The following is a 9,471-nucleotide window of genomic DNA, read 5'->3' as shown; positions in this document are numbered from 1 at the left end:
TCCGACGAACTGATAACCTCCTCCTTTTTTGGAAGTCGGTTAATAAAAAGCAGTGGGACCTAAAAGTATACTGAATTGAAAAGTAATAGCTGCAATGTGTAATCAGCCAAGTCTGGCAGTATGAGGGGCATATAACCAGATGTTGCTGATTTTTGGCGATCAAAATTAGCAACAGAAAATGTTGGAATCCGGGTGCTGATTATAAAAAGGCAATAATATGATCATCGAAAAAGAAAATAAACCCTTTTCCATGTAAAAAACATTTCGCTCCTACTTTGTATGTAGAAAAAAGGGTAGAATCGTCTGCAAACAAGTAATTTTTAGCTAAAAAAACAAAAACCGACTTAAAAAAAATATATATATATCTATATATTTCATGATCCAATGATCGGATCTAAAATTAGTATGGGACCACCTCTGAGACACTACCTTTCCGTTGCAAAAAGAATTATTGAAATCGGTTGATGTGGTGCAAAGTTATGCCGTAACATACCTAAAAAAAAAAAAAAAAAATATATATTCCGACGAACTGATAACCTCCTCCTTTTTTGGAAGTCGGTTAAAAAATGTTGAAAATCCAAGCGAATTATTATACGAAAACTGAATGGGATGTGAAACTGCATACCAGAATTTTATTCAAAAATTCAGATTAAAAAGTTTAAAGTTTTGATGAAAGGTCGTAGAACTTTCTTTAATACGCAGATATAGTAGCAAGTGTGTGTTTATAACACAAATAGCCCACGTTTTTACTTTGACACTACGGAAAACCCAAAACCACTCCATTTTTCCGTCCCATGTCAACCGCTGATCGTACACTAGTATTATGAAATGCGTGAGTTAGAAACGGAAAAGAAGCCAAAAAGATGTCTTTTCACGGGATTGAGTGTAAAAAGTGACATAACTTCGCTAGTTTTTGAGTTACGGTTCTAGGAAAGATTGGTTTTAGTATAAGCTTCTTGGGAATGCAAAAAGCCAAATTTCGAAAAAAATGCCGTCTTGGGCCTTTCTAAATTTCACCAACGATATGTATATTTTGCCTTATAAAGTCATGATCTAAACTGTCGAGTCGGCGGATCGTTACGAAGCAAAGCGTTGTTGGAATGGTTATCAGGTTCCCAAGAGGCACTGCTTCGAAAGCACAAATTTTAGCTCCATCAATGCTATAATTTGAATTTCGTTGTGAACTTGGTGTTAAGAACCCTGCAGTAAATCGCTCTAGTTCAGAACTAGCTCTTTAAGATGCGGTACTGGTTCTCGATCTATCCCAACGCAATGCTTTCAACTGTGTCTTTTTACATGGCGATGTCCTACGAAATGGAAATTTCCACCTCTGCAGAACTTTCGAACTAGTTCTGAACTGGTGCTATTTTCGACAGTTCTGGGACAATAAGTTTTTTACGAGAAAAAATTTTAAAACTAGATTAATGCATATTTTTTCTTTTCTGAACTGTTCCCATTTTGGACAGATCTGCTACAATAAGTTTTTTTGTATGAAAAAAATTGTGATTATTCGATTTTTTGATATTTTTTAATTTATTCTGTTCTTTTACAGATTGCATTTTATTTAATTTTTTTATTTTATTTATATTAAAATTGGATCATTTTCTCTTCAATTTTTTAGTGGAACTCAACAATTTAAATTTATTAAATCTGAAAATCACAACCCCCGCGATTTGAACTCGCGACCAGCGATGTTAGAGTCGGACGTCTTCCCGCTGAGCTATTGTAGTATTGTACGAGAAGTGAGAATTTGTGCATTTACTTCTCAAGAGAGCGCAACTAGCACACCAAAAGTTTCAACTGTCCCTTTCTGCAACCGTTTTGCACTAGTTCAGAGATAGTTCTGAAATGTATAGGGCGGAACTAGCGCTTTCACAGACTGTCTCTATATTTTACTGCAGGGAAGACATGAAATGGTAGTCTGTAGTTCTACGCAGCGCTCCGTATCGAAAAGACTGCCTACACTAGCGCAGATACGGGCGGTCAGTAACTTAAAATGCTCTGGTTTAGATAGAGCTAGTGAACTTGAATTTTTACACCTCCCAGCTGTTGACAAATAAATATTTAAATCGCTGACCAATAAAGCATGGAAAGAGGTAAGTAGTAGAAGTTGAATATTCCAGCAGGCAGAACGCAAATGCCTCCATCGAATGTGGGTCTCAATTGGTAACTTGAGATTTTCATCTGTCATAATTTGTGTTTGGTTTCCCAATAATGCATTTATGGCATTCGAGCTAAAGAAGTTGGAATTTATTACTCAAAGTATATTGTTACTGTAATTGAGGAAACACTGCACAAACCTTGAGACCTCGATGAGCGGTTGGCAATTTGTCGCCACCTTGAAAGTGGGGGGGGGGGGGGGGGATTATTCGCCTTTCTTTGTAGCATCCGCACTGAGTACTACAGAGCTGGACCTTTTTGTAACTAAATTAGACAACATGCATTACATAATTTCATCTCGTATCCCGTAATTTATTATTTAGTTACGATGCAAAGTTATCAATATGTTAAATAGGACCTTTCTATACTAAGGTAACGGTATGCAGATATTTACATACATACATATGTCTGTACAATGTACAAATATATGAGCATCAAGAAAGTGAAATCAATCCAAAAATTCCATTTAAAAGAAACCATTATCACTGGTAGATCGTTACCAACTATTAAGGTAACTACAAATATATGTACAGGTGTAAGCCCATATCTCAATGTTTTTGTTTGTCGTTATTGATTAAGTAACGTAAACGCACCAGTCTCGATAGCACCGGTGTAAGAACCTCAACTGATAAGAGATCCTTAGATATGATTACGAAGTAGGCCTGCATGACGTGCGTATTCATAAATAATTGTGTGCTATAAAATTCGTTAAACCAAGCAAAATCCGGTCAGTACTATACTTCCCATTGGAAACACAGCTACTTTCACTTTTGTTCTTCTATACGTAGGAAATCATAATGGAACGTTGGCAAGGTTGTGTCGCTGTAGTTACCGGTGCCAGTTCAGGCATTGGCGCCGCCACAGTCAAAGATTTACTTAAAGCTAATCTTGTTGTGGTGGGACTTGCCCGCCGACTGCAGCGTATGGAAGAATATAAAGCTGAATTGCCAGCTGAACAACAGAAACGGTTCTATCCCTATACATGCGATGTAACATCACAGGAATCGGTGGATCAAGCATTCGATTGGATAATCAAAGAATTGGGTGGCATTGATATATTGGTGAATAATGCCGGCATTTTTAAAACGGGCCAAGCTGTTACTTTGGATCCTGTAGAACTGCAACAAGTTGTACAAACCAATATAATGGGTGTGGTTTATTGTACACAACGCGCTTTTAAATCGATGAAGGAACGCAATTTTGACGGACATGTGGTGAATATTAATAGCGTTACGGGTCACTCGGTGCTACACTTGTCGGGCAATGCACCACCCGGTATGAATGTGTATCCAGCGACTAAGCATGCAGTAACCGCTATTACTGAGGTATATCGCCAGGAATTTAGAGGATTGAAGACAAAAATTAAAATTACGGTGAGTATACAGAAAAGGGGCAAAAGATAAATTAGGAGTGTACTCGTATGCCCAACTATCTAAAGTTTTAGAAAACTTTTACTGGTTTTGCGTTCTCGTATGCAAAAAAAAAAACTGGCAAAGTAGGGGAAACCGAGAGAGCATAATGTGAAAGAGAGCTGCAAATTTCTGCTGGAAAAATTTTTCCCAGCTAAAACTTGCAAGTAAGAAAATCAGCTGATCACAAACACATATTAGTAAATAAACAAAAGAAAATATGGAATTTTTGAGTTATTTATTGCAAATTTTTATATCAATGCTAGTATACAACGAAAAAACGTAAATTTAATAAGCACAACGTTTGTTGAGTTTATTTTTCGTTAATTTGCTATTAATCTCCAGTTTGTTTACTTTAGTGTGTGCTGACTATGGTTGCCGTATGACTACAATTTTTCCTTAAAATATACCAAAATAGATTTAAATGCAGCATGCTGAAAGGTTTTTTGTTGAAATTTTCGGTTTTGGTAGGTTGATTGTGGAAATGAAAATTTTATAATTTTAAAGCTACATCTGTAGCTATATCTGTTACATTGTTTTGGATCAATGATGGGTGTTTGGAGGTGATACTCTTGTTTTTGAATGCGTCACCATGTGATATCACAGATAATTATGAGAAAAATCACTTATTCGTTCTGATATAATTAATTTGTATTTTAAAAAGGTTTTTCTTATCCAAAACTATTCAATTGTATAAAATGCCAAATCGGGGGAAAATGTACCAAGCAGAAAATAAATTGCCAAATTAATCACCAGTGGCAACTGTGCAAGTGATCAGCTGTTTTGAAGGTTGCAAGTTTTTACAAATTTTGCGTTCTCGCACTTCTGTTGATATTTCGTCTCTTTGAGAGCGAATGCTGCTAAATTCTCGGAACTTTTGCTGCTGGAGAATTTGGTTCTCTCAATACGAGTACACACCTATTATTAAAGGGTTCAATGATCTTTACAAGTGTTACCAGATGTGTCCAAAAAATGAAGCTACATTGACTTAGAAAAAGCTAGAGAAAGTTGAAGGTAGTGAACAGATAAGCTGAAAAAGTCAACACTTGTATGCCCAAAAATTTACCAGCACCTTAACGAATTCAAGTGAATATTAAATTAATTTTTAAATATTTTCGCTCAAAATTTCTCGGTCGGCCTTAAAGGCCTTTTGTCTGGTCTCTTAAAGCGATACACCCTCCTTGCGCGACTCTGTACTCCTAGTTGTTTTTTTTTGTATGGAAGTTTCAGGCCTTCTAAATCGGCATCTCTTGAAAGAAGAAAATTTTCACAAAATATTTTATACTGATCTAAGACCAATTTAGCTTTGCTCCAGACACACTGCAACATGCTTTCTCCAATTCTTTCTTCCGTTTCTTTGAAAAAAACACTATCCGTTGTCAGCTTCCAAATAGCAGAGCGAGTGAAAGGTCTTCCAATACAACTTCCAAACGTAAGGCGCTGCCTAAATGTGTTGATTGGTCTTATTAGTCACACTTCTCCGGGTAGAAAAAAGCAATAAGCATAGGTGGATAGTTAGCGGCAAAATTTTTTTTGGCATTTATATAGAATCGGATTTTTTTTCAGCGTGCCGAGCATATGTAAATTACTTATAAAAAGGGTAGCATTAAAAATCCACGAAGTTAGACCTAAAATTTCGAGGCTAGAGAAAAAAGAGAATTGCTTATGCTATCCTGGTCGCACTGGTCTTTGCATGTTATTTAACACATACATATGTATAGCTGCGAGTAAAATTCAAAATGATTCTGCTGGTAACTTATGCTTATTTATTTATTGTTATTAATTTTCATTTAAACTAGGAGTCGATCTGTATCAGAAACCGCATAAATAAGCGTTTCAAAGCTCGTACAAAGTTCACAAAAATTAATTAAACTCAAAAAAAATGTTAAGCAAAATTTAGATTTTTTTAATTGGATTTTTTCAGAAAGATTTTGAGTATAAAGTTTTGTAGTCCATTCAATTTTAGTCCAATAAAGTGTAATTTTTAAGTCTCTTACTGTTGATTTTTTAGAATTTTTTTGTCGAGGGCGTGTGCATTTTCTTCTATATAAAAATAACTGAAATTCTAAAAAATAACGGTAATAGCGACTTGAACTCTATTATACTAAAATTGGATGGGCTACAAAACTGCTTACTCAAAATCTTTCTTAAGTTTAATAAATTTTTTGAAAAAATTACGTCAGATGACTGAACAGTTTAAGCTTAAAAAGTTTGCATAAAAATATTAAAAAAAAAAAATTTCTGCGGAATCGTAATAATGAGATTTTTGATGCTATCTTTGCACTTTTTTCAAAGACTGGTTTAAGAAAAACTTGAATAACTCAGCCAAAACCTTACCAATTTAGACTTATGAGGTATCATTGGTAAGGTATTTCTTTTAATTTCTTTGCGAATAAGCTTATTCAAAGTATGAAAGAGGAAGGTAAGATAAACGAGTGTCATTCCATGTTTAATTAAGATGTGTTGGTATTGAATAAAGAAAAAATTGGGACGTGAATGTAAAGAAAGAAAAAGGGTGAGAAAATACCTTTGCACTGATACCTCATAAGTCTACATCGGTAAAGTTTTGGAGCAGTTATTCAAGTCAAGTCAAAAAACAACATCAAAAATTTCATTATTATGATTCCGTTGATACAATTTTTTAATATTTTTAAGTAGATTTTTTAGGCTTAAACTGGTTTGTCATCTGAGGGGACTTTTTCCAAAAAATCCTTTGAGAAACAATTTTTATTCCAAAAAAATCAATTTTTAGAAGTATTTTCAACTCGGTCCAGCTCACGTAAATCTTAATATTTTTCCGAAATATTTTGGTAGAAGTCTTAAAATATACTAGGTTTGATAATCCCGCCGGAAAAACCGCAACTTTTTTTGGTGATGCAGTCTAATGTACAGTAGTCGAAAAAATTATAGCCGCACCACATTTTCACAAGTTTTAAAATATTACTTTTGTTGTTATTTAATTTTGGTAAATTTTTTATAATTCATTCTTTAACAACATCCGTATACATAAATAAAAGGTTAAAGGCAGTGTCACATGACTGGGTATTTGCCAAAATTTGGTGCAAATCGTATCCCAAATATTTTTCTTTATCCCAATCACAAGATTTAATTTGTTGAAATTTTTCAGTAGAACATCACTGTATTGTACCAATCTTTTGACTACAAAAAAAAAACAACAAAAATGTTCCCATTTTTTTATTTTGTACCAATAGCCCAATATAAAAATATACCAATATGTACAAATGTACCAATCGAGTGCCACTGCCTTAAAAGTTTATGCAATTTAAAAAAAAATTCAACAAATTCTCGTAAAAATTTCGAGTTCTTTAATTAGATTCTGAGTATGCAGTTTTGTAGCCAATTCTAGTAGAATAAAGTACAAGTTTCAAATGGCTAAAAACTACGATTGATTTTTTAGAATTTTTAAAAAAGCTCGAAATTTGTACGAAAGTTTGTTGGTTTTTTTTTTATATTGCACAAATTTGGAAACTTGGACTTACACGGATTTTGTTAAAGAATGAACTATATTTTTATAAAAAAAAATAACTAAAATTAAATAACAACGAAAATAATACGTTAAAACTTGGCAAAAATTGGTTCGGTTATAATTTTTTGACCACTGTACGTATTTTTTAATACCTTTAATTGGACATGCCCATTGTACATAAAGGAAGTGCATAACAAAATTAAAGAATACATTTGTCCGTGAAGAAGTTCTTGCGGAAACAATGATCCCGCTCGATGGTGAATCGTCCTTGAATCTGTATAAAAAGGTGGTGGCAATTTCAAAATGAGAAAACATCATTGGTCCACAGAAATCCAATATACATAGACTTATTTCAGACGAAATACCATAAATGTCTAACAAATTCAATTTGTATGCATTCATCAAGAATTGTCTTTATTTTGTTTAGTCGCCGTGAAGCAAGGACCGCAATGGTTATGGTGGTCGATTTAACGGTGGTAATTTTATTTGGATCCCTGGTGTCTCCGAATGACTTCACTTGACGATTTTTAGCAATAACTCGACTCCAGAGCCACCTTGCGGCTCTTTTTTCAATAGTATTGCCCCTACCGTTACCAATATACATCTTGTTTATGAGGCAAATCGAACCATGAATACGATTTTTAGTAATAACTCGACTCCAGAGCCACCAGGCGAGAATTTTTTTCCATCAAAATCATTTGGTCGTTTAGGGGGAGTTCACTTGAAAACACACGTACCGAAGAATTATATATGTATTTATAGATGGGTAAAAGTTTCAATATGTTCGGAAGGCGCCACGCCCTCTCTACCAATAGCCACCACTTTTCTATAAGAGTATGGGATTGATTTTAAAACCTTCATACCAAGTTCCAGGACTCTACCACAAATGCTTTCAGAAATATGCGGTGGCTATAACCAAAAAAGCCTATTTCAAAAAAATCGGTACAGCCGTTCGCGAGATCACTTCTTACAAAAAGGTGGCACTTCTCTTTATATAATTGGTATAGAAAATAAGTATCGATAAATAGTAAATGCTCGATTGCTTCGCGGCGCCTTAAAACATTTCGAATCCTAAAACAATCATTCAATACTATTCTATATAATAGATCGGTCTCTGGTCCACCTATAAGAAAAAAGCATCCTATATGTTAATCCAGGCAGTAAGTTGCCTATGCGCCAAATTTCAAACAAAACGGAACATATTAGAATAAAAAATGGATCCTATACGTTGATCTAGGGAAAGGCTACCTACGTACTAAATTTCAAGCAAATCGGACGATTAATAAAACTTTTTCGAATAGATCGGTCACTGGCCCACTTCACGTAGGAAAAGAATTATATATGCTAATCTAAGCAAAAAGCTACCTACTTACCAAATTTTAAGCGAATCGGACCATAAATACGTTTTTTTTTCGAATAGATCGGTCCCTGGTCCACTTCCCGGAAAAAAAGGTTCCTATAAGCTATTCTAGGTAAAAATCTACCTACGTAGCAAATTTTAGGAAAATCGGACCATAATAAGATTTTCTCGAATAGATCGGTTGGCCTAAAACATGGTGGTTGCTGGAAGCTATTTATATACAAAATTTCATGAAAATCGGACCAGCCGTTCGGGAGATTACCTGCTACAAAAAAAAAGGGACTTCTCTTTATACAATTAGTATAGATTCGAAAAATCGAGATTTCAAAAAAGAAAAAACGCCTATAGATATAAAAAAACAAAACCGGTGTAAACCGGTTTGAAAAACCGAGTCAATCACCCTAATAATTACATACTTATATTAATTGATTAATTTTTATTTCAGAGCGTTAGCCCCGGTTTGGTCGATACAGAAATCGTTCCGGAATATTATAAAAAATCTGCGCCACCAATTTTGAAGCCAGAAGATGTTTCTAGCTGCATTTTGTTCACGCTTTCGACCCCGCCACACATGCAAGTCCATGAGATCATGGTAAAACCCTTATTGGGCGAGTAATTAAAAATATTAGCTTGCATACATAAATGTGTACCTATACATAATAAAAATGCTATCGATGTAGACATAGGCATACAAATATTTATGTATGTATGAAAATAATCGTACTAATCGTCATTTGGCGCATAAAAGCTCGATAAATGAAATCCACGTACATACATATACATATGTATCGTGAAAAAGCAACAATTCAAATTTACGTATTCTTATATAAGTATGTAATAGATACCCTATATAATGTTCAAATATATGTAAAATGCAACCGAATTTTAATAAAACAAAAAAATCCATTGTAAATGTGCTGATAAAAAAGTTGTTAATTTGTAAACATCTTTACTCCCGGTATAGGCAAAATTTGCGTAAACCGCCACGCGTAAGCCAAGACAAATTGAAAAGTGGCACAAATGAAAACAAATGTAATCAGCTGTTTTAGCAACAC

At 34.3% G+C, this 9,471-nt stretch overlaps 1 protein-coding gene across 1 annotated transcript; it reads left to right on the top strand.

Annotated features, from left to right (window-relative positions):
• The first annotated feature begins 2,871 nt into the window (after positions 1-2,871).
• LOC118739879 (farnesol dehydrogenase-like) lies at positions 2,872-9,213 on the top strand. The gene is made up of 2 exons (XM_036471375.1): positions 2,872-3,533; positions 8,862-9,213. The coding sequence occupies exons 1-2, from the start codon at positions 2,958-2,960 to the stop codon at positions 9,030-9,032; spliced, it is 747 nt and encodes a 248-aa protein (XP_036327268.1). The 5' UTR covers positions 2,872-2,957; the 3' UTR covers positions 9,033-9,213.
• Positions 9,214-9,471: the final 258 nt, after the last annotated feature.

This window comes from Rhagoletis pomonella, unplaced genomic scaffold (assembly GCF_013731165.1).
Source record: "Rhagoletis pomonella isolate Grant_MI unplaced genomic scaffold, Rhpom_1.0 Rhpom_scaffold_00005, whole genome shotgun sequence".
NCBI classification, from domain to species: domain Eukaryota; kingdom Metazoa; phylum Arthropoda; class Insecta; order Diptera; family Tephritidae; genus Rhagoletis; species Rhagoletis pomonella.
This window is presented reverse-complemented; position numbering and strand designations above follow the sequence as displayed.